The 26,182-nt window shown below is 32.0% G+C and overlaps 2 protein-coding genes, 1 long non-coding RNA gene and 2 pseudogenes across 4 annotated transcripts; 3 read left to right on the forward strand and 2 right to left on the reverse strand.

Moving 5' to 3' along the window:
• Positions 1 to 5,242: 5,242 nt before the first annotated feature.
• LOC104781095 (uncharacterized) lies at positions 5,243 to 6,072 on the forward strand. Its single transcript, XM_010505691.3, has one exon. It carries the CDS (start codon positions 5,262 to 5,264, stop codon positions 5,646 to 5,648), a length of 387 nt encoding a protein of 128 aa, XP_010503993.1. The 5' UTR covers positions 5,243 to 5,261; the 3' UTR covers positions 5,649 to 6,072.
• Positions 6,073 to 7,715: 1,643 nt separating this feature from the next.
• On the reverse strand, positions 7,716 to 9,107 carry LOC104781096 (putative F-box protein At3g52320 pseudogene; annotated as a pseudogene).
• A 4,234-nt stretch (positions 9,108 to 13,341) lies between these two features.
• On the reverse strand, positions 13,342 to 14,312 carry LOC109132581 (uncharacterized). The gene is made up of 2 exons (XR_002037606.2): positions 13,945 to 14,312; positions 13,342 to 13,849 (listed from the first exon to the last, which is right to left on the reverse strand). It is a non-coding gene; the product is annotated as an uncharacterized LOC109132581 (long non-coding RNA).
• A 1,707-nt stretch (positions 14,313 to 16,019) lies between these two features.
• LOC104781097 (transcription repressor OFP6 pseudogene) lies at positions 16,020 to 16,914 on the forward strand (annotated as a pseudogene). The gene has a single exon (XR_015596177.1). The product of XR_015596177.1 is annotated as a transcription repressor OFP6 pseudogene (transcript).
• A 4,776-nt stretch (positions 16,915 to 21,690) lies between these two features.
• On the forward strand, positions 21,691 to 25,291 carry LOC147946095 (uncharacterized). The gene has a single exon (XM_087510549.1). The coding sequence runs from the start codon at positions 22,519 to 22,521 to the stop codon at positions 25,180 to 25,182; it is 2,664 nt and encodes an 887-aa protein (XP_087366675.1). The 5' UTR covers positions 21,691 to 22,518; the 3' UTR covers positions 25,183 to 25,291.
• The last annotated feature ends 891 nt before the right edge of the window (positions 25,292 to 26,182 follow it).

Genomic DNA, 26,182 nt, shown 5'->3' on the forward strand with positions numbered 1-26,182 from the left:
AACATATGTGATTCGTAATATAAATATAATCAATGATATTGTTTTTATGTATGTGTTTTTTTTGCGTATAGATTGATATAGAACTTGAATAGAATATAAATCGTAACATGAACTTCGACGTTACAAAATCGATTGACCAAATAAAAGCACGTTGGATACAATAGGTGTGAGTAATCGACCACATGTATATTTGTTGACCCTTATAAACTATGTGACCTTACACTTTTAACAGTGGCAAACAGTTATATATAACATAACATTTTTAATGGCTTTCCTTTCAACACACAAGTAGTGACTTATTAATGCACATATGTATAACACAGAACCATACTGATAAAAGGAGCATTAAAAGTCAATAATTATATTTAACGCAAATAAACGTTCTTGACAACTATATATTTTAGGACTAATATACGTTCCATTCCCATATACTGTAGCATCTTGTACATTGTACTGCAGCAGCTAAACATATCCTGTTCGTTTTTGCTGAAAAAGTCGACAAAAAGGTTTACTTTATAAAATTTAATTACATATTGCAGAAACACAATGTAAGCATAAAGTGGTAAATTTAGAGTAAGCAGGTCACGTGAAATAATATATATTGAATGAACATGTACCAGCACGATATAGTCAACTGAAAAATGTATTTTTTTTTAACTCCTTATTATAATGTCTTAATGTTGAATGGACTAGCAACTATGGTACTTCAGTCAGGTAAAGCTACAAAAACCAGAAACGCAGAAAAATAAATAAAATCGGAAAAAATGAGAACAGAGGAACGCAGAAATATACATTAAGGTGATCAGTTATATATGTGAACAAAAAAATTAATGTGTGAAACCCATTGAAAAAATTGTTGTATATACGATAATGAAAAGTGATATTACTACATCAGAAAATTAATCATGATACTTTTGTAAGAGTATATTTACAAACACACAAATGCTTCAAATAAAGTAGCTAGCTAGTGCTGTAGGTTGCATCTAGAAGATGGCGAGCGAGAGCTTTCCTAGTTAGGCTCACCCAATGAGTTTCCGGATGTGTTTAACAGTTCCTTTTATTTTTTTGATTAGGAGTTATGTTGTTCTTTTACTCTTAAAGTATGTCTTTGGGATTGCTGTTCTAAGAATAAATAAAAGAGCTTCTAAAAGATACGTACGTTTTTCTTTCTTGAGTTTGGAATAATTTCTTTGAAATCAATCACATTGAGGAACCCTTTAACGTTCGGCATTCGAAGAATCAATGAATTTTGAAGGTTTCGTCTAGTAGCATTTGATTGTTGCCAATATATATATTCAGTAATGACAATATACGTATACACTATATTCCAAATTACTATTGTTTCACCAAATAGAAGTTAAATTTTGTTGGTTATGGTATTTTCAGCCGGAGCACATATAACATGATTCAATCATATATAGAGAAATATATTAGAATAGTTGAAAAGGGAAGAACGATTTGAGAACTATCACGGGAAAATATATCAAGTGCATCGAACGAAAGGGACAAAAACACAAAATATAATAAGAACAAAAGTTTCAGAGAAACGATTAATAATAGTTTGTCCGTGGAAAATTAAGAAGCACGTGAATTAACTTAACACGGAGGTACAATGTGGGACAAGCGGTGATGGTGGTCTATGCCTTGCTGTATCACATGGTGACGTCACATCCGCTCCTGTGAGTCTAAAAAGATAAATTCTATCTTCGTATGTAAGAAACGATTAAAGTGCTAATGTTTACGTACATTTGAAGTGGATTTCATACTCATTAGAAGTCGAAAACTTTTGCTCAAAATACTCATTCTCTGTCTTAAACTTAATTACTAGAAGCTGTGATAGATTAGTTTGATAAAAGTTATGTTAACCCGAAAATATTGTTAACGTTGAAGAACCTCTCACGTTCAACACGTTCAACATTTGGTTGATAATGTAAGTAATTTGTAATAGGTACGTTTGAAGTCAACAGTTATGACTTATGCGATTGGTATTCGATTCAACTTTTTCTATTGTTTTAGAGTCACTCTACTTCTATTTCGTAATCTTGAATTTGTTTGCTGTCTTTTTCATTATTCTGTTGTTAGTTTTGGATTATATTCGCTTTGTTTGTCACTAATAAGTAATAACATACAAAAAATCTGTTTATTTTGTTCGTTTTTGGTTTGACGACAAATATGAAATTTTGCTGATGACATTATGTTTGTACTATCACGGCTCTAATATCGATTTTAACGTTTTAAATATAAACTTTAAACGTTGATTTATTAGCATCTTTTAATTATTAGAAACAAGAAAAATTAATAACAGAATTAAAAAAACATGTAACTCAGTGTTTTAGTTTTATACTCTCTCCTTTTCAAAATTAAGAAATTACATGACTATTTTAAAAAAGTTTAACCAATCATAAACAAAACTGCATAATATAAAATATGAAATTAATCTAAAAATTGCATGGAAACCTGAAAATATCCTTTATAATGAAACAAAATTATTTCTTTAAAACATTTTATATTATGAAATAGAGGGAGTATATACTACTGGAGTATTGTTATCGCTAAGTTATCACTCAGATTGACATCCAATAAACAAATATGATTGGATGATCAAATTCACTTGTCCAACGTCTGGTTACCTTCTGACACTCAGAGGATGACGAATATGACTGGTATGTTGACAACAAGCCCTATGGAGGCTTCTCATCTAGTAAGACTTGGGAAATTCTACGGCCGAGGGAATCTATTAAACCATGGGCTGACCTGATTTGGTTCAAAGGTGCAACCCCAAAACATGCTTTTCATTTGTGGTTAGCAAATCAAAACAGACTCCCAACCAAAAATAGGCTTTCTTCATGTGGACTGAATATCTCTATTGACTGCTGTCTTTGTTTTGGTTCTATCAAAACAAAGGGTTGCATATTTCTGCATTGTCAGTTTGCTCAAGCCTTGTGGAGCTCATGTTGGCTTGGGCTCATACCAACAACTTTGCTTTCCTTCGGACTCTAAGATTGTTGTTGGTTAATGCCTTGATTTAGTGTTTGGCGGCAGAGGAATAATCTTTTCCACAACCACATCATAATCCCACCGCACACCATCTTCAGGGACATCAACGGCTCATCACCAACTCAATCTCAGCAAAGAGTAAAAGTTAAAGAAATTCAGAAATTTGATGACTATTTTCAACTAAAGGAAAGGATCCTCTTCATTTCCTTTATTGAAACATGGATGTATTAAATGTTTTTTTTTTCTTTTCGGCAAGGTACTTTTTGTAAGTTTCCTACTATGTAACACCTACACTTTCATTTTATCTAATGATATTTACCTGCTTAGCAAAAAAAAACTGTATTCCATTCGGCTTATCACTTATTACTGTCGTTCGACGTTCGTCACTGATACCCGTGACAGCAAAACAAAATATTGATAGACCCTAATCCTATTGGTATATAGTTTTTTCTCTTTGTAAACTAGATTGGTGATCGCCCCATTGAATTATCCCCCTTATGGGCCTTGCTTAATTAGGACATTAGAATACCTGACCATTTGGTTGAAACTTGAAACTATGGCCCTTAACTAAGACATTATGTTGGAGTAAGCTTGAAGTAGCTTAAAGCCCAAGCTAAGTATATTTGAGAGAGATTCAAATATACATATTTGAGTTATAAGAATTATCTAAATAAGTTATATTTCCTAATTGGTTTTGGAAAAGTGTCTTTGTGAGTTTTATATATATAGAGCTACCAAGGTGTGGTAAGCCTCATGAGGTTGTAAGCTTAAGGTTTTGAGATATTTTCCTTAAAATTAATAAGAGAGTTATTCTTGTTAAAACACTTGTGTTCTGTTCTTGGTTTCTACACATTATGACTATTCTTTTTTTTTTTCTTTTTTTTGTCAAACAGACATTATGATTATTCTACAAGTCATAGTTCATATAATGAAGTTCAGACAATAAAAAACAAAAGAAATGAAAATACCGCTTGGTAAATCGCAAGTCGGGAAAATGATCCAAAAGTTTTGAGGTTCTGTATTTAACAAAAACATTTTGAAACAGTTAAATAATTTACCTCTGGTTAGACCTTCAATTTATCCATATTACCAATGCCAACCATTTCAACATTATACCATACAAATTCAGTTTATATGATGTTCCCAAAAAGTGTAGAACATTTGTGGGACATACACGTTCTCAAAATCCCAGAATACTACCACTTCTATTTTATACATAAGAATCTGAAAAACACCATTTTGTTTATCTCATTGAAATAGTACAGTAGTTACAAATTTACACATCCACCTACTGATAATCTAGCTAGTATATAAAATAAAACCAAATCTTTTACTTGCAGTGATTATTGTTGATGCTCTCATGTCGTGGTCACATAAATCAGATAGGCCCAGATTCGTTTGTTTTGGCTCAATCACAAAATAAAAGTGGGCTTTGGATATTATCGATTGTCGGGCAAAAGGGTTGAATTAGCATGTGAGAGTATTTTCGTAACGCTACTCGAATGGATTGTAACTTGTAATGAACATCGAGAATAATAATCGGAGGATGAATCAATATTGACAAAGTGATAACGAAAGGAAAAGCGAACCAATGAAACATTTATTCATGTGAATGGGACCAAAGCCGCTCCTATTTGACCCTTTTCTTGTGATGTTTGCTTTGACTTTATTCAACTCGTTCCGTCATATATATGAACCGTCTAATCGTCTTCATTTGTGGAGACTTATTCAAAGTGGAACCTATTTTTTAGAGAAAAAAAAAAGATTACATAATAATTAATGCTTGTAGTGGAAAGAATTAGCTTTACATTACATTGCTTGTGTCTTATGTATTTTCAATCGTTAACATAAAACAGGAGAGAAAAGAAAAGAAAAATCAATTTTCTACCAAAAGGCAGACACACTTGTTTTTAAAAATCAAAATAAAATAAAATATTGTCTCTGTTTTGCTTTGAATTATAGAAAATAATCGTGACTGGAGCGACGGGAGCGTTCAGCTGCCAACCATCTAGCATTGCTAGTTTGCTACTACTACATCGCTCCTTTTCAATTTATCCAACATAAAATATTTTTAATTCGAAAAAGCAAAAAAAAAATGTCCCGATGTTAATATTTATATTAACAAGCTTTACAATATAGTCCTTTTTTGACTTTTAAAAGGAAAAAAAAAAATAACGTGATGATTGATCATGATATTGATATATAAACTTGCTAGCTCATATCCAAATTACTTCCAAATCTTCTCACTCTCTCTTTTATCAAAAATGGAGGCTGAGAATTTGATGAACCTTTCTCTTCTCCATCGTAGAAACGTTTCACAAAACCTAGACTTAGAGCTCGTCTCTGCTGTTAACAAATCCTCAGATGATCCTCTCCCATATTACACCTCCCTCAAAGATCTTCTCCCATCCTCCTCTACCACCGTCGATTCCCCTGCCGTCACCTATGCTGCATCAGGTCCCACCATCAGGATCCGCAACCGTCTTGTAAAGCAAGCCGCTTGTGCTTACCTTCAGCCTTCTACTCCAACTCCCTCCTCCAACCCTTCGTTCCTCCGCCGTGTCTCCTCCTCTTTCATCCGCCTCTTCTCCGCCTTATTTGATTCACTCCTCCGCATGTTCCCATCTCCTCGGAAAATTTTTAGAGCTTAGCGATTGACATACAACCGAGAGAATTATGAAACAATTATTGCATAATCTCTGTTTTCTTTTTCATGTATGATTCAATATATTTATTCTTTTACTCTAAAACAAATCGTGAAGATTTTTGAGGTTCACGTTTACATAAGACGCCTCAGCTTGGAAGTGGCGCGAGGCACTCCATGATCGATGCTTTACTCAGTTACCTTTTCACCCGTATACGTTCGGCTATTCAAACGGACAAAAGAAAGGCGCCACCGATTTCTTTAGTTACGTGTAACATTTTTTTGTTTGTTATTTAAAGTTAAAAAGATTTTTTTTTTTGCTTTTGAAAAAAGATTTAAAGTTAAAAAAAATAAGTTAAAAAGACATGTTACGTAATTTTACTACTTTTTATATCAGTCAATACAATAAAAGTACAAGAAGTTTCTCTCCAGCACTGCCACATCAGCATTTTGGTGAAATATGAAGCTGACACCTCATTCAACTTGCCATATCAGTTTTTTTAATTAAAAACATAATTTTTAAAAGATAACCAATATTAAAACAAATAATAGACTTCATCATTTTAAATTTTTTGGATAACACATAGTTTTTTAATTTGTAGAAAGAAAAACAAAAATAAATTAAATATACAATAAATATATATTTTTAGATTTTTTCTATAGTTGATATAGCATTATTAATTTGGAATTTTTCAAATTTTGCTTCTAACTTATTGTTGATTCCAAGTATTACAAAGAAAAAAAATAAAAGTGAAATTGATGATAGTAAATTTTTTTATATAGAATATTTTAAGAGCTTTATTAGCATAATGAAAATATAAATTCAAAGAAAAAAAGTATAAAAGCTAAAGTGAGCTCTTGAAGGTATATAAACCTCTTTTAAAATGAAATCTAATGAAAACATAACAAATAAAAACGCTTAGTTTAAAGCATTTCAAAGCTAACACCCCGTTAAAAATATGTACCAACAGAGTTAAGAGAAATAATACATCTCATTTTTATATTAAAATTTTAAATAGTAGACAACATCTTTCATAATAAGTTCAATGTGATTATTTCAGTTTTGTAAATTATAGTCTCACTGCATAATATTAAATTATTAATCGAATATATCAAAGTAAAACATTTATATTTATATTTGGTGTCTCAGTTTTCTTATCTAAATATAAAACATCAGAGATGAAGAAAAAAAACGGAAAAGCTTAAGCAACTAACCAAACTCCTAACAACCACGAATGCATGTGAAGGAAAGAGTTTTGATGAATTAAACAACACCTGCAGGAAATCATCTAAACAGCTCTACACAATAATATAATTTTATTCATCAGAGAGTATCAGTATATTCTTAAAAGAGATCAAAAGTTGAACCAGATTATCTCAAAGATCTGCAACAAAAGTAGAAGCTTTGACATTCAACCAAGTGAATACTCTCAGCGCAAAGTTTGAGCTCAAACACAAATTAACCTGTGGTTATTTTTTCTTATCTAACAAAGCATATCCATAATAATAAACTCTCTATGTTGAAATGTGCTTTAAGCTCGAGATATTTCCTAGTTGCTCATTATAAAGGTTCAATTGTGTGTCCTGCTTATCGTTTCTAACTGTATCCACATCATTGGGAACGGTCAGACATTTGGAGTCTTTCGGTTTGTAGATGTAGTTTAATCTAATGTTTAACCAAAAATTCATATATCTACATACTATTAATCCGGAAGTACCATAAAGACTTGTTTTACAAATTAAGATTTTAAACATGGTTTTGTAAGTATCTTATAATGTTGTGTTTAAAAAACGGGAATGTATATGATTAGTATTGTCCAAACTAATATGTTAGATTGATTTGTTGCAAATTAGAAGCTATCAAATGTTCAAATTTAAAAGTTTCATTCCATTTAATTTTAATTTTGGTTCTTTAGTTGCACCAATAATTTACTGAATATTGTATACACAGAAACAAGAGGAGAGGAGTTCTTTTTTCAAAAATATGAGTTAAAAATATAGAACATAAACAAAACTTGCACCTTAACATTTCCATATTCATCTAGTAAAGAAAAATATAAATACCAATCTAATCTTAGGAGCTCAAAATGATATTGTTCAAACTTATGCAAAAGTGTATATGATTGAGTTACAAGGGTATAATTTAGGTCTCCAAATACAAAATGCTCTCAATATCATCCTCCCAGAAATTGGTTTGAAAACCCTTGTTTATTCCCAAAAAGCAAAGATATGGTGGTCGACTTATTTCAAAGCTTCTTGTTATTTGGTTCCTGTTCAAATCATAAATGACAAAAGGTCTCGGTTGAAAAGATAAGAGATTTGTCTTTGCCAGCCTAATCTCACTGCAACGGCCAGTCCCTAGGATCCCCAACCTCTCGCCTTGGACAAAATTGATACTGGAAAGGGGGAAGACCAGAGTCTTGTTAGACCAATTCATCTTCCCCTCATCCTCCATAACCCACAGGTCCACAGTTGCATTAGACGCAAGTTGGGAGTAATCAAAAACAGCTAACTTGCCTTGGTAGTTGACAATGTTAGAGCGATATGTATGCCAGACTATGCCAGCCTTAATGGGTAATTCAATCAAACTGAACTCTTCAGAAATCAAGTCAAAACTCACAACCACACATCTATTTGCATCAGTCCAAGCTCCGTAGTACAAAACACCGTTGATGGAGATACCTTGTGAGAAAGGACGATGAGGAGGAATGGTACTAGTAGTATAAGGGCTTCTCCAAGAAGCTCCAGGACCAAGTACCAACACCTGATGCTCACATCTAACTATCCCGTCTTCCTTGCTCACATCCCAAACTATGCTCAGCACTTTGTATTCATCATAAACAGATTCGTGCCCAAAAAAGCTCCAAATATTGTTGTCATTATTAGGTTCAGCCAAAAGTGTTGATGTTATGATGGGCAAAGTCACGCGCTGCTTGGTGGTGAGGTTACAGATTCGCAATTTTCTCCCAAGTCTGACACAGAGCAAGCCACGAAGAGCATTCACGAAGTAGCCTCGGAGTCCGGGCATGTCCAGATCTTGGTCTATTACAGAGGCAGACTGATCATGCTGCGGCGATGATGATGATGATGTTGAGAGGAATGCATACTTGCGCTGGTCTTCATGGTCCACAAGAGAGAGGAGCAAACGTGGTGGTTTCGAGGATGATGGTGATTCAAGGAAAAGGTTGGTAAAGTAGCGGGAGGAGATTACGTTATACCAGAGCTGTGACACGCACATCGACCTCGTCATCTCTTTCGCCGATAACTTCACCAGTATCTCCATCAATAGATCCTCAGTGAGATTCTCAAACCCGCATGACTTGTTAGAATCGGGCCTGACCATGACTCTTCTTCTCTTTCTCGGTCTGTCCAATTCATCAGCCTTCGACCTCATCTTCTTCTTCTTCCTCCTCAGCCCTGTCACGGCGGCGAGACGGAAGGAAAACCCCGTAGACTTTTTTTTCTTTCTTTCTTTCTTTTTTCCTTTGTCAATTCCAAAGTACGTAAATTACGTTTATACTTTAGTTATTATTACCCAAAGTAAATAGGAAATATGAAAGTAATAATAATATTATGCTTTTCTCCTTTTCTTTTTGGGGTAATAAAAAAGTTAGTTTTTGTGAATTTCTCAAAATTAAGATAAACTGATGAAATAGATGGTACGAGGTGCTATGGCCCTATATATATATGGCCTTAATTCGAAAGTCTCGACTATTCGAAACAAGAAGAGCGTTTCCTAAGAAAGAAAACAAATACAATTGATTATATTGTAAAGTGGGTTTGAATTTCCCTAGCTTATTCGGGCCAATTAGTTGGCTATTCAATCCCATGCATCACAAATTCATGATGCTCCATTATCATGTATTCATGTGTATAGTTTCGAGTCAAAACAATGAAATGGTTAATCTCACCCAAACTATTTTTTGGAGTTTATAAATTCCGAAAGAGAGGATTTGTCCAACAACAATCGAACCCAACATATCAACCAACAGTTTTGACATTGAAGTTTGTGCTATAAAATCTTATACATTCAAATTCAGGTTGTCAAAAAATCAATATATTGTGTAACAAATAAGTTTATCATTCATTCAAAAAAAAAAGAAATCAATATATGCAATAAAATGTTCTATGTCAAAGCAAGAAATTAATAAATCAAACTAATGAAGAGATGAATAAATCAAACTAATGCTCTATATTTTTTGTGTAAGTTGACAACCAGAAATCAAAATAACGAACTATATTTTCTAATACACATTAATTAACTAGAATTAGACTCGTGCGATGCGCGAGATAACTTAGATTTATTAAAATATTTAAAATTTTATATTTTTTATTTTGATAAATTATCTTATGTTTGTTATTTGTTTTATTTTTAAATAAGTATTCTCAGTCACTTAAAATGAATGAATATTGATTAGTTAAGCATTAAACTGAATTTTTTTGTTAATATAAAAGGCTACTTTAAAATATTTAGTCTGTATCCCATAATATATAGAGCTCTTCATTTTTTGATGCACAATCAAGATGTACAAACATTTTTTACATTGGAAAAAGAACTTGATTACGTATAAAATAAAATGTGGCTGAGCATGGACATTATGTGTTAGTTTGTCCGCTTTTAACATAATCTATAAAACATCAATATCTTCTAAAACCAAACACCTCCAAGAAGGACGAGACAATAGCTTGAATTTCTCGAATAACTTCTTCTTGAGCCTAAACTCATGCTCTTCCTTCATTCTCTGTGTAATTAATTTCATTAATTAGATAACTAAAGGTAGCATAAATAATTTTGATATTTATATATTACCAGCATGCTCACACATGATTAAAACTTTTATTATTATAATTTGAATGTTTTAGCAATAAAATATTTTAATCTTAATGAATTATACAGATGACTTCAAATGCATTTGTGTTCTAGAAGTAGAATTCTTTCTGCTTCTTGATTAATTTCATTTGGAAAAGAAAGTTATTTGTTAGATATTTCTATATTTTTATCATGTATTTTATATCTATTGAACATACTAAATGCAAAGTAAATTTTAGTTTAAATTGAGTAAAAAGATGTTATTAATATATACAGTATTGATATATCTATCTTAACATTTTTGAAGTCTATTTTTGTGTCATCTTCTCTTATCTTTGTATCCAAACAAATCTCAACTAAATTCTCTACAATCCTTACGACCAAACACAATCATTTCCTTATTTGATAATATTAATTTTCTAAAATATATCTATCTAATTTAAATCAATATGTTAGATTAAAATATAATTCTCCTTTCATTTTTATTTAATTATTTTAATTACTATTTAATACATAAAGTTAATAAAATTTTAGGTTTTTTTCATCATATAATGTGATTTGAATTTTTATAAACGGATATATATTAAAAATTATCTTAGGATATTTGTAACCAAACAAGTATATCCACATATAGAGCTTGAATACATTTTTGGAGTACAATAGGGTGCCATCACTTTTTGCCAACTTCGGGTCGGGTTTTTAACTAAAATTATAATCGATTCAATTATCCGGATCCTCCTTAAGATTGCCGAATATTTTGGGCCGGTTTTTAATCCTAAGCATACTTATTTACATCCAATTAATGTTCATTCTATCTTAGGAAAGATCTAATTTGCATGTCGAATTTTTAGAACCGAGTTTGACAAAAAGAATTGATAACCCAAATTATGTAATCACATCCTCTTAATCACATCCCTATAATATAGCAACTAATTCAAAATGAATTCATCTTAGGAAATATATAATTTGCGTTAATAAACGATTACATATTTGGTAAGATCTTATTAGCTTTAAATGTACACTATTAATCCAGTAATATCAATTGAGAATCATAATAAGAATATGCCAGATCATTCATTCCTAAATCATAACTAACAAATGGTAAAATGTATATTCTCAACTTGCGAATCAAGAGTTTCTACAAAACTCTATCTACAACCGTTAACAGTATATATATATATATACGTATGTTGTATAATACTCAAAATGACCAACGAAAAAGAGTAAAAACATACCATTGTATTATTGAGTTACTTTTTTTACTGTTAACTGCATAACCTAAGAGAACATAAAATAATTGTTCACCAGATATTCTTTTTTTTTTCATCTGTGTTTTTATTTCTAAAAATCATGTAATGGGTGGAAAAAGAGATAACTCAAATCTTCCTACTTCTCCAAGACATTGTTTTTCTCTCTCGTTTCCTCCGTCTCTCTCTCTAGAATACAACTGGAATTAGCTTAGGGTGATATGTGGATCTTTCGACTTGATAAACACGTGGTAGAGGTGAGTCTTGTTAAATGCATATTGATGAAACTTGCACACATGGTCAAATCTCATTGCCTTGCTCTGCTTGCAGGTAAGCATTATCATCACATCATTAACAATCGATCATGGCTAGGAAAAATAATGGAACATATGAGAAGAGAAAAAAGTGCATACATAGTATAACCCAAACAATAATATTGTGAAAAGAAATTAGATGTTAAATATATTTTAAGAAAAAAATTCAGACTAAATTGTGTAAGAAAATAAAAACTGAATTTGGAAGAATCACATGGCTTTGAAAACCCATATCATGAGTTATATATCACCTAGACGTCCAAATCTTCATTGACCTTAAACCCTAAACCATCGCAAAACCTTTCTCATCAGAAGTTATAGCCTATAAATAAAATAAAGGACTATGAAAATGGTTATCGGAAACAAAGTTAATAAATACATACAAACACAGTTGTAACGTTAAGGAACAAATTTAAAGTAATATTATTTGAAACAGTTAATATTTGTTTAAACTCATTTTCATGGGTAATACATACAAACACACTTGCATAAAATATAGCATAGGTAATAAGTAGCATAAATATTGTGACTAAGATATAAAATCTATTAGAGTTTATGAATTATGATCAAAAACTAAAATTTTTATATTAAAAATTTATCAAATGGATCAAAAGAAAAACAAATTACAACATTGATTTACAAGTGAGAATGTGTTATTTGCCTAAGACATTCTTCATCTAACTCTTTCTAATAAATAACCACATTTCACATCTTCACTTCTATATATGCTCCAAAATTTCGACTCAACTGATTTATTTCAAAACCTACAAATGTCACATAAAAGAAAAAGTTAAATATTACAAAATTTAGAAAATTATGTGAGAGGTAGAGTATGATGTTTGATGAAGAATTTGTCTAGCTATTTATAGATAAATTTGTAGTAGTATGAGAGTTTTTTCAGTTTTTTTTGGGTCAAACATCATGGGAGTTATGGTTACACTAGTAAAAATTGATCATATAGTTACAAAAACTTTTGTAGGTATTATTTGTTTTTCGTAGCAAAAAATATTTGTTACAATTTTGCGACAAAATAAATTAATAACTATTTTGTTGTAGCAAATTTTTTTCATCATCACAAATTGTTACAAGTTAGATACTAATTAATATGTAGCAGTAGCTATTATTTGTGACCTATTACTGTAGTTATTAGTAACACAAAGCTTCTAAAATATGTGTAACAATTAGCTTCCATAAGGCACAAAATGCTTGTAGTTAACTTGTGACAGTTAGCTACACAGTTAAATACTAATTAATACCCATATTTGTGTATTTAATAAATTTTTTTTTGTATTTAATTATAAATTTAGTAGATTTTTGGATAAATTGAAATATTAAAAATAATATGTTTTATTATTTTGTTTGAAATCATAATACAAAAAGATATATTACATAGTAAATATACAAATAAAATAATTAAACAAAAATTACACAAATGTATTTGGGTTGTATTTTTGGTTTCCTAATGATCTTTTTGTTTTATCTCCAGCTAAAAAAAAAGGATTACAAAAAAAAAAAAAAGGTCAAAACGTCTTCTTCTTCTTCTTCTATCATCAAGCTTCCACCATTAATAGATATTTGCTGAAACTGACAATACCGATGTGCGAATAGTATGAATATCTGCAGAAACTGATAATACAAGTTTCATTGATCTGTCTATGTTCTGATTCACTTTCTTAATGCATAAACTAGAGCAATCCAAATACTGCCTCAATAGATAATCATCTTGTCTATGTTCTCTCATAAGTAGTATTGCATCTGAGTTGACGAAAGCCAGCAACCATCAAATCTAGTTTTTGTTCTAGATCGAGAATGATAGAAGAGACAAAGGGTAATCTTCCTGCAAAAGAGCAAAACAACCGAAACGGATCAAACCCAAGATGACTTAAACACTAAATCATTGCAAAACAAAGAACACCCAAGTATATATTTTACCTTCTGTGTTAATTCTTAATTTTGACCTCACCAATTTGATTTGGATCGATGCATGTGACGATTAAGAGGGGCTTTGTAGATGGATGAAACTGAAAATCAAGACTGAGAGGGATTGAGACTGAGGGGAATTCAGACTGAGAGGGATCGAGAGTGAAAAAGAGACAAACAAATCGGATCTGCTTGTGAGGGTTTCTACTTTCTAATCGAGTTTGAGAGAGGACGCAAAAAAAAAACGAGTTTGAGAGAGATAGAACGAAGAGAGAAGAAGGTAGAGAAAAAAAAAAGGGTTAAATTCGTGTCCGTTAGATTTATTTTAATCTAACGGTTCATATTAGAAAGAATGTGATCCTTACTTTAATAGTTTAGCCAATGAAATAACAAAGAGATGTTAGAATTTATATCCCATGGATTCACTCTGATCATACGGTTTGATAATATGCCATGTCATCTATGTGAGTGATGTCTTCCCATTGGCTCACGTTTAATTTATATTTTCTTATTCCATTTTAATCACTTTTTCTTAATTTATAATGTTTTACTATAATCAAATGGAAAATATTTTATAATAATGAGAATATGATTATAATATTTTTAAAAAATATATTTTAATTTATAATTTAATGTTTTTATTAAAAAAAAACACAAAACACAATGTAAACTATTGATGAGATGATTTTATAATCCTAGTTTTACTTTTAATCTGATGTTATATCAAAAATAAAATGATACTATAATACATGATTAATGTAGTAAACGATAATTATCTTATATCTGTAGATAATTTTGCAACTTGTTTGACAAGACTGTATTGCTGCTACATATGTATTTATAGCAAAATAAATAAGCTTTCGTCACATAAATATTTCTGAATGGTATTGCTACGCGTTAAAATTGTCGCAACAGTTACTATTAATCTACTTTTTATAATTATTTTCAAAATATTTATTACATCTTGCCACGACTCATGTTGTGGGTAATGTTGCTACAATATGGTGTGTCACAAATTATGTAGCAATTTTACTACAAAATGTTTTGGTAACTATCTGTCACTATTTATCTACGTTTCCTCACAAAATAGCTACAAAATAAATTAACTCATATGTTGTAACAAATTTGTCACATACTGTAGCTATATTTTGCTACAATTATTTCAGTAACATGTATCCGTAACTATTTAAACAATTTTTACTCGTATTACATTTCAAAAAATAAATATACCATAGGTTTTGTCTGTTTTTTTTTTGTAAACTACTAATTGTATTGCAATTAATACATTAAAGTGTATTCATATAATGAAAGATTTGTTTTTAATTTTTTTCAAACATCATGGGAGTTACATTTTAAAAAATTAATATGCAATAAATTGTGTTAATGATTACTATTAAAGAAATATAAAATTATATTGTTTTATATTTTGAAATTATTTTAGAATAAATTGATTTGATCTTTTGGCACAAAAACTGTGAAACAAATATTATACTTTTTTTGTCACATTAGTAAAGAATTTAATAACTATCACATTATATTTTTCCAAAATTATGATATTAATATTTAAATCTTTCATTATCGAAAAATTATTTTGTCCAAATTTATGATAAATGTTATAGTAATTATATAAAATATTGATAAATAATACATATACAATATTATAATGTTATATTAAATATATAAAATATTGATAAATATATTTATATATAATTACTAAAAGGATATTGCATAAATGTTAATATATTTTTTAGTACAGAAATATCATTTAAATTTTATGAATATGAAAATAATGTATGTACTTTTGAGAAAAATAAATTAAAAAAGAAATAATAATTGAGAAATGAGGACATGTGTACTAAAATATTTATACAAATAGTTATAAAAAAATATAAGCTGCCAAATATTATTGTGTTATGCAAAGTTAATACTATTATATAACTTTCTCATATTATATAAGATTATGATAGTGATGTTTAAGAGTTTATTTAGTGTAATACTATTAACCTTTTTCATGACCACATACACACATTTATACAACATATCCACTCTCTATATTTGTGACAAAAAAAAAAAAAAAATCCACTCTCTATATATATAAAATCTATCTCTCCCTCCTTATATCTTTCCATATCTTCTCTCTCTCTTCCTTAGTCTTTAGCGCAGAAACAGAGTCAGAGTCAGAGCAATGGCGGCAAAAAGCAAGAAAAAGAAGATCCTGAAGACTGTCTCCGTTGTCGACATAAGCTGCGGTAACTGTATAAAACCAACCTTGTTCTCTTTTCTCAACCTTTTCTCCAAAAAGCCCAAACCTCCCAGCTCCTCTAGCTACCGTCACTACCACTCCTCCTCCATCTCATCCGCCACACCCTCCTCCACGCCTCTGTCCACCGCTGCCGTCGCCGTCGAGAAAGATTCCGACGATCCTTACCTTGATTTCCGGCAGTCTATGCTTCAAATGATACTAGAGAACCATATTTATACAAAAGACGAACTCAGAGAGCTTCTCCAGTGTTTCCTCAGCATCAACTCGCACTATCATCACGGCATCATCGTCCGTGCCTTCTCGGCGATATGGGAAGACGTTTCCTCCGCCGCCGCTTCCGCCGTCCAAGCGTCCCCTCTCGTCACCCGTCACGTGTCACGTGCCTCACGTGATTACTATAATAACTATTACTAGGCTAATTAATAAAAAATGAATAGCTATCTATCTATCTATCTTATGTATTTATGTTTGTTAGGGAAGTAACGTAAACGTGATCGTAATAACTCTTTTTAATTAAGATCATGTCACGTCATCAGTGTATTGACACGCGGTAAAACGTGTAATATGGTGATTAAGCTCTTACTTTATCCTTAGGTTTTGGGCATGTTCGTCTAATACTATAATGTTATCCAACTTTGTCCTGTGGGGTGTGGACTTAGTTATTGTAATCTTCAAATATTGCAATTAACTAATAAGTTTGTCTCTGTTACATGTTTATATGTTTTGTTGCGTAGTTTATAATTAGCCAAAACCGAATTGGGATAAATGTTTTAAAGGTTTTAGTCACTCGTGACTCTCTCGGATAGTGACGTGAATGTTCCAAAATACACGTTTAATTATATTTATTGATTAGAAAAGTACAATGTCTGCAAACTTTCTGATCCTTAATTAATTTTCTGCAAATATACGATATTTTTTTACAAAAGGAGAAAAATAGATCTGACGACGTATAGAAACATGATCAACGTTGTTACCGTAGGAAATAGTAGTAGACGATATGAAAGATAGGAGGAGACTTGTAGCTAAGTAGGTTCATTACACTAAATTTTATTCGAACAGTATACGATTTCATTGGACACTGAAGCACGTACAAGAAATATAGTACGTAGTGCATTATAATTTTGTCGACATGTAACTGTGTAAATAAGAAATTTTTGACAAAATAAAAGACAATAAAGTACAAATTGATGTTTAGAAAAACAAGAAAGGATGATAGTATTTAATTTATGAGGAAACAAATTATAGCCGGTTCAAATACGAGTGGTAATAAATATACACAAAAGATTACGATTCTTGTTTTCAAATAAAATGAATTAGTGTACGGTGACAATAATAGCTTGTCCAAGTACGAAATTATTTAAATGGCAGAGTTCTTGAGTGATTGACAAAAAAAAAAAAAAAACAAAAAAAAAGGCAGAGCTCTTGAGTGTGGAGTGGACAATGAAGCACGTAGAAAACTTGTGGCTTTGGGCGATAAAATGCATGGCTCTAGAGAACACATATTTAAGATTCGCAATAATTAGAAAGAGAAGTAGTATAATACTAGTGATAATTGATAATCATTACGTTACTACACGGGTATTTATCAATTTCAACTATTTTTTTTCCGCACACACATACCAATAGTTATAGAAAAATCTAACAATTCTACCATGTCTCTATCACGGTAGTTTCCAAACTAGCACTTCTCAAAACTCTTTTTTTAAATATCATAACCATTAAATAAAATAATTATAATATCTTTAGCCAAAAACTAAACAAAAATATTTATTATTTTATTCATTATCTTTGTCTCTCATCTCACTTTTGTTTTTTTTTTTAATTTTCGACACTTTTTGTTTTTTCACTTTTTATTTTCTTTCTCTACTTCTTTACCTTCTTTTTTTAATTACAACTACATTAATTTTTTTCTGGAGATTTATATATAACAATGGACAAGTTTATATTTTGTATATAGACAATTTTAGAAAAAAATAAATTTAGTCCACAAATATAAAAATACACAATGTTGAAGTTTTTAGTAGACAACATTAAGATTTTAGTAGACATGTTTCTCCCACCGAAATTTATAGATAATTTTTAATGGTAGACAAGTTTACACCCTATGTATATAAACAATTACAACAGAAAATAAATTTTGTCCACCAATATAGAAATGCACAACAATGAAATTTTTGGTGGACAACATTGAGTTTTTCAGTGGACAACATTAAAATTTTCGGTGGACAACTTTAATACTCTTACATATGAAACAAATCATATAGGCTCTCCCAAGTTGTATTAACGGACAAAAATTTTTTAATAAAAAAGTTGTCCACGAAGTTTGTCATTTAGCTATTTGTCTTTTTGTACTTTGGTTCTTTTTATCTACAATAAATGTTATATCATGTGTCTACTATAAAAGGACAATATTATTTATATATATTTTTTCAAATTCATGCTCATGAACTAAAAGTTATTTTTGATTTTTTAATTACAGATTGTGGTAGAACGTAAAAAGTATTTTACAATGTAGTAGAATGGAAAAGTTGTGAGTTCAATGTGGTAGTGTTAGACTAAATTTCCATTGTTATATATGATGCTAGTATCCGACTTGTTATCAATTTTTGTAATCATGAATTTTTGTCAAGTTGCCCGCTAAGTTCCAATGAACATTTTTATGACATCAAGTGTGAAGTTTTGTCAATGTGAATTGTCAAAAAGAACCAACATTTTCCCCCCAAAATTCACCTCTGTCTAGTGTCTAGTGAGTTTTTTACTCTCATCAGTGATTCAGTCATCACTACAAAAGCTAGCCAAACAGTAAAAAAAATGTAATCGTTAAGATCAAGAAGACGAAAGATGTTGGTACATTAATGGTTTTCACGACTCTGTTCACACCCGATTAGTTTCGGTTTTAACTCCTTATAAATATATTCGTTATGGCGTCTAAAGATTTTATTCTTTATTTTTCTCGTAAGCATCATTCTCAATTTCTCGTAAGCATCAAACCAGATCATAGCTATATTTACATTTTCTTTTTTTTGGTTTTGTTATAGTTGATTTAAACTTTGAATGTACGTACTGCAAATGGGTTCTATTGAAGTGAACCCGGCCTGTCACGGTTACCTTACATTATTATATTTTTCAATATCGACCTCTTTATATTATGTATCTGGACAATTAATAAAGATAAAACCCTATACAGAAGGGTATATATACGCCTCATTTCCTTTCTCTCTTCTTTAATATCGCTTTTAAGAGTTTGTCCAAAGTTCATCCAAATTCACAACCTTTTTTACTTTGCCAATATTTTTCTAAATTAAAATATACCAAAAATTAATGTAAGTATGAACTTCTCTTCTTAAAAATTGTAAAAAACAAAAGAAGTAGGAAGTGATTGAGCTAACAGTCTAACACAATAGACTGTTCTGTATCCCATATAATTTTACTGATGAGCAAAGTTTCATTCATAAAGTTTCTTTTTGATAGTTTCATTTTTTTAAACAGTTTAAGAACTTTAAAAGGACATTGATTCAATAATAGGTAGGCACTGTTTATTTTGTAGGGACTGTTTCACTTTGTAGGGTTTGGGATCTTGGAATGCTAGTTTCCGGGGTTTGAATGTTTCAACACTTTCGGATATATCTGAAAAAATCTTAGTAAAGTTTCAACGTTAAAATAAAATCAGCCAAATTAACTCTGGACGGCGATATGTCGTCGCTAAAAATTAAATGGAAAATGTTAATGTGTTGCAGATTTGTTTCCGAGACTTTACGTTTTAGGTGCATGTCTTTAAACTTTTTAATTTGTACGATTATGATTCACACGCATCAATGTCTAAATCCAAATCCTTTAGGTAGACAGTAGACTGGAGCTCCATTACATTAGTCTCTCTAAGTCAAGTTAGAAATTTCTATAACTTGTGAAAATATTATATCATGGACAACCGGTGCCGGATATATATTATGTGATGAACATATTATTTTGTTGTATAAGATTGTGATTAATACTACTATATATTACTCATTCATGTTCTTAAACAATTCCAAATTACGAACATCATTATATTTCAGATATGAGAAAAATAGCAATGACATCAATACCTGATGCGACTATATATTTATGATCACAAATACAAATTTCATACCAATGGTGAACTCTATAATCAATGACTAGCTATAAATATATAACCCAACTACCCAAAACAATATATACTACTATTTGGTCATCAATAAATTCAAGTAAATCTTAGATTAGATTTTACAGATAACAAAGAGAAACTAGTCATTAATTACGAGTTCATAAATTGTAACTGTTACCTGTTGAGAGCTAGATAGTAACTTTCAAAGTAAAAGTAGCAAATCCCAAATTGAGGTTCTCGTGCTCCTCCATAATGTCTTCGTCCCCAAAGAAGACTCTACATGGATATAACAAAAGAAGCTTAATACAATGGACTAATTTGGTTTGGTGCTTATAGATAACCCAAATTGGATAATGGTAGACTCCCATACAGATCAGTCGACTGCCTAAAACAAAAGAAGCTTATTACTTGGTCTCAAATTTATTTTGTATTTACTTGGACTAATTTAATGAAGCTTACAGCTCATGGCTATTTGGCTAATTTGGTTTTTATTTTGCCATGAATTTTTCTCAAAAGAAACCCAAATCAATGCAAGTATATGACCACCTCAAATTCCTTAAAGATGAAATAAAACATAAAATATAAGAACTGTTTGGGCTAAAAATAGATATATATGGTTCTGTATTCCATACAATTTGACTGTTGAACACAGAAATATATTTTACTGACTTAATTACAGTACTTCTGAATTGGACGCCGAGTGAATACCAATAGGTAGGGACTGTTTGTGATGGGGACATCAAGTCATCATCAACCAAGGATCAGGGAGGAGACACCAATAAGTCGACCAAGACTCTTGGAGAGAACCAACCCGAGCGTACCAAAGACATTTGTCCCTTTCTTGGAGCACATCAGACAAACCAAGAGGATTTAAGATACAAATCAACTTATTTAAGAAACCTAAGTCATCACGAAAATACAGAGAAGTGGAATTGGTTTAATCACTTGCAAAACAGACTTTGGCGACCAGGAGAGACATCTAAGCATTCACGAGGCACATCTAACCATATAGGAGAGTCAGCTAATATCTTTCCATGCACCAGCAAGCACCAGATCAGGCGGATCTCCTTGTCCTCACACTTTCCTTATATAGCCGCATTCACACTTGGGGCAATAACTATCCAGCAGATTTCTCACCAAGAGTACTGCGTTTTGGGCCACCTCAGTGACGACCAGAATGTTCCAGAGAAGCTCACATATCCCCTTAAACCTACCAGATTCAAAGGAAACCACTTCCCCTATTTTGATGGATTTCTTCATTATTGCCCAACGGCTAGTTTGCATTTATTGTATGATTTCTTTCTTATTTCTACAATTTTAGAACGTTAGTCTACTCTTGTAAGAGCCCTATATAAAACTCATTTTGTCCTTTGTAATAATCACCTTTCAATCATCTAAGAAATATACAAGTTTGTTTTGTTTTATCCAAAGAGTGTCTTTGTTTAAGCAAGTTTGTCTTTAAGTTTCATTTGAGAGATTCATTTGATTCTTGAGATTAAAGGGTTAGAATTGTTTGTGTGATTCAAACAAGTCTAGTTCTCCACCGATTGAGAGAGTCAATCAAGCCCACAGATTGAGAGAGTCAATCAAAGCAACACCACCACATTTACCGTCGTATCCATCTTGATCATCTTATTGATCAGTTCTTGATCACCGTTTGTTTATAAGATTGCGGAGTGATTCCGGATCTTATATCATCTGGTATCAGAGCTTCAAAAGCTCCTATCCATCTGGTTGTATTTCTTCAACCTATAACTTTTTGGATTTATCACTTTTTTGTTATTTAATTTTCTTTAAAAAAAAAATTGAAAACCAAATAAAAATTTTGCTTTTTGCTTTGTTCTTGTTATTATATATCTATTTTTTTTGAAGTACCTTCATATTAAAAAAACAAAAAAGTTATTTGCTTCAGTTTATTATTTATTTCTGATTTAATAAAAGAAAAAGCCTTAAAGATCATATTTTGCTCTTTTTAAATCAATTTTTGATTTTTTTTTAAGTCAGCAAAGCAAAAAAAAAAGAATATTTGAAATTTGTTATTTTTGGTTTTATAAAAAAAACAAAAGAAAAGAAACGAAGAAAATAAAATAAATATTTCGTAAAATATTTGTTTCCATTATTTTTATTTTTGCCATTTTTGTTTGATACGTCTCCTACCTCTCTGTGTTTGCAAAGTACGACCATAGAAACCAGAGAAACGATGGAGTCAGAGGACGAGAACCACTACACCTCTGAGACTGATTGGCCATACGACGAAGATCAAAGCCAAAGTTCAAACGGAGAAGTGAATGGCTACGAGGGACAATCATGGTGCAAGGAGGATTATTCTGGTTCTGAATTTGGGAACGAACCAGACGAGGAAGAGCGAGAACCAGAAACACCAGACCCATCCTTAGATGCCACCAGTCACCAAGGTTGGTATGAAGGAGATGACGATCAAACGAGTGAAGCTAGAGAAATCAAAGGAGATGATTCATGGCGTGGAGATGTTGATTTTCAAATCAGCAATGGAGAAGAACCATGTCGTGGGGAAACTAATTCTCTGTTCAGTCAAGAGGAAGAAGATAGACCATGGTGTGAGATACCATACTCCGATCAAGTGGAAGAATACCAAGGCGAAACTGAATCACAAACCAGTTTAGAAGAACCTGAAGCAAGTTTTGGTGCTGAACCAGAACGTGAAGAAGACTTTGCTGATGAAGAAGACTTTTCTGAGGAGAGTGAAGTCGAAGGTGAGGCTGGAAGAGATGATTTCGAAGGAGACATCATCAAAGAGGAAGAAGCCATAAGTGAGGCTGGAAGAGATGACAATGATGAAGCATATTTAAGTATAGCCGCGAGTGACTTGGAGGAAGATCAGTCCATGGAAGGCTATCAACATGACTATGAGACAATGAGTGAGTTTGCAGAAGAAGATCACCAAGGAGAGTCTTGTCAAGAAGAGCCATACAACATTTTTTATTCAGGTCGTGATCAAGGACCAGAGGCTTACTTAACATGGGAAAGAGACATGGACACATGGTTTCAAGAAAACCAAGTTCCAGAGGAGGAAAGAACGATCATTGCTGAGGAGACTTTAATTGAAGAAGCCTATCTAAAATGGGATGAGGATGCTTATTTTCGCCTTGATTGTGATCTACCAGACCGCACATGGGAAGAAATGAAGCAACTTTTGCACAAAACTTTTCTGGAAGAGATAGAGACCGACCCATACTACACAAGGTGTAGAATTCCTCAAGAGCCAAGAAGATGGATCATAGTTACACCATCAAAGAAGAGCTCCAACCCTAAACCAAGAAAGAAATCTTCCAACATTTCTAAAGAGAAATTTGGAGGTAAACCAATGGAGACTACCAAGAACAAGCCACAAGTTTGCAAGGTTAAGGAGACACAGCTAAAGGCAGCTCCAGCAGAGCAAGTACCGAGTGTAAAGAAACCGCAAGAAGAGATCAGTGTTTCTAGTTCTAGTACCTTGCCAAGACCATCAGTAGCACCACACCAAGGTAAGTGTTCCAACTCAAATAAATTTAAGATTCAGACATGTTATAGATGTCATGAGAGAGGACATTTCGCCACCACTTGTCCATATAGGAACCTGCTAAAAGATCATTCGTCACCAGAACTAAAATCAGAGACGTCTAACAGAAGTGATAGCTTATCTCGTTATGATCTTTTAAATTCCAATTCTAGAATCATACACTTGTCTTTGCCAAAGAGTTTTGATCCAGGAATAAGACAAGAAAATGGAAATACAAGCACAGATGAAGCACTACAAGAAGAACAAATAACAACTCCAACAGGCAAAGAGAAAATAATGTTCCATCTAGCTAATGCTAACAATGTAAGTTTAAGTATAACAAGAACTATTCCTATAACTTTAAACTCAAATATAATGCACTTGTTTCTTGTCCAAAATGTTGAGATTTTTACAGGAACTAAGAAGATAAAACATGAAGACACTCCATTAAAAAAGAAACTGTTGCCATACCAAGCTCAAAACAAAGAGGCATCACCCTCAAAGGTGAACAAGATCGAGGTTACCAAATGGGTAAAAGCTACAAGGCAGAGGAGCCACGCACCAGACCAGAGCAGAGGCATACTTATATCTTATCTGCTCAAAGGAGAGCCACCTGATGAAATACACATCACCACACCACCAAAATGCCAAGGTAAGACTCTAAGCTCTCAACGAAGAATGAAAGCTAACTTGCTTTCTCTTTGTGCAGATTATACAGTTTCGAGGTCGAAACCTTTTCAAGAGGGAGAGAATGATGGGGACATCAAGTCATCATCAACCAAGGATCAGGGAGGAGACACCAATAAGACGACCAAGACTCTTGGAGAGAACCAACCCGAGCGTACCAAAGACATTTGTCCCTTTCTTGGAGCACATCAAACAAACCAGGAGGATTTAAGCTACAAATCAACTTATTTAAGAAATCTAAGTCATCACGGAAATACAGAGAAGTGGAATTGGTTTAATCACTTGCAAAACAGACTTTGGCGACCAGGAGAGACATCTAAGCATTCACGAGGCACATCTAACCATATAGGAGAGTCAGCTAATATCTTTCCATGCACCAGCAAGCACCAGATCAGGCGGATCTCCTTGTCCTCACACTTTCCTTATATAGCCGCATTCACACTTGGGGCAATAACTATCCAGCAGCTTTCTCACCAAGAGTGCTGCGTTTTGGGCCACCTCAATGACGACCAGAATGTTCCAGAGAAGCTCACATATACCCTTAAACCTACCAGATTCAAAGGAGACACCACTTCCCCTATTTTGATGGATTTCTTCATTATTGCCCAACGGCTAGTTTGCATTTATTGTATGATTTCTTTCTTATTTCTACCATTTTAGAACGTTAGTCTACTCTTGTAAGAGCCCTATATAAAACTCATTTCGTCCTTTGTAATAATCACCTTTCAATCATCTAAGAAATATACAAGTTTGCTTTGTTTTATCCAAAGAGTGTCTTTGTTTAAGCAAGTTTGTCTTTAAGTTTCATTTGAGAGATTCATTTGATTCTTGAGATTAAAGGGTTAGAATTGTTTGTGTGATTCAAACAAGTCTAGTTCTCCACCGATTGAGAGAGTCAATCAAGCCCACAGATTGAGAGAGTCAATCAAAGCAACACCACCACATTTACCGTCGTATCCATCTTCCACCAACGGTTATTGATCAGTTCTTGATCACCGTTTGTTTATAAGATTGCGGAGTGATTCCGGATCTTATATCAGTTTGATTTTGCAGGGTTGGGATCATGTAATGCTAGTTTCCAGGGCTTAAATAATTGGGCACTTTAGGATTTATGATCTGAATAATCTTTAAAAGTTTGGACATTGCAAATTTCAAACCATGATATATATACAGATTTCAAAAACGTGTAAAAACCAACGATATGTTGTATAGGCTTCTAGCTATCATCAGTTTAATGAGAGCGTTTGTTCTTCTTAAATTATGTGTGTTTTTTACTTTTGTAGACTTGACTTTATAAGCGCTTACATGTCGACTTAAAGTTTGGAACATTAATATGATCCACATCGATATCTAAATCCAATTTAGTCCCTAAGATGTATACTGGAGTTTGGATATGACCAGGCTCGGTCCTTCACCAATTCCAATAAAACATTGGTATTGGGCCTTAAAAAATCGAAGCCCATTTGAGAGGTTTTTTAAAAACTGATAAAGCCTTAAAACCCTTCAAAAGGTTTCCTGTTTTGAAAAATGTCCAATAATAAACTCCAAAAAAGTCCAAAAATTAATTAAAAATCCTCATAATTTGAAAAATATTCCATAATTAATAAAATAGATTTTAAAATTAACAAAAAATCTCCATAATTAACCAAAAACCCCAAAA

This window comes from Camelina sativa, chromosome 4, assembly GCF_030686135.1.
Source record: "Camelina sativa cultivar CO46 ecotype springtype chromosome 4, ASM3068613v1".
NCBI lineage: Eukaryota > Viridiplantae > Streptophyta > Magnoliopsida > Brassicales > Brassicaceae > Camelina > Camelina sativa.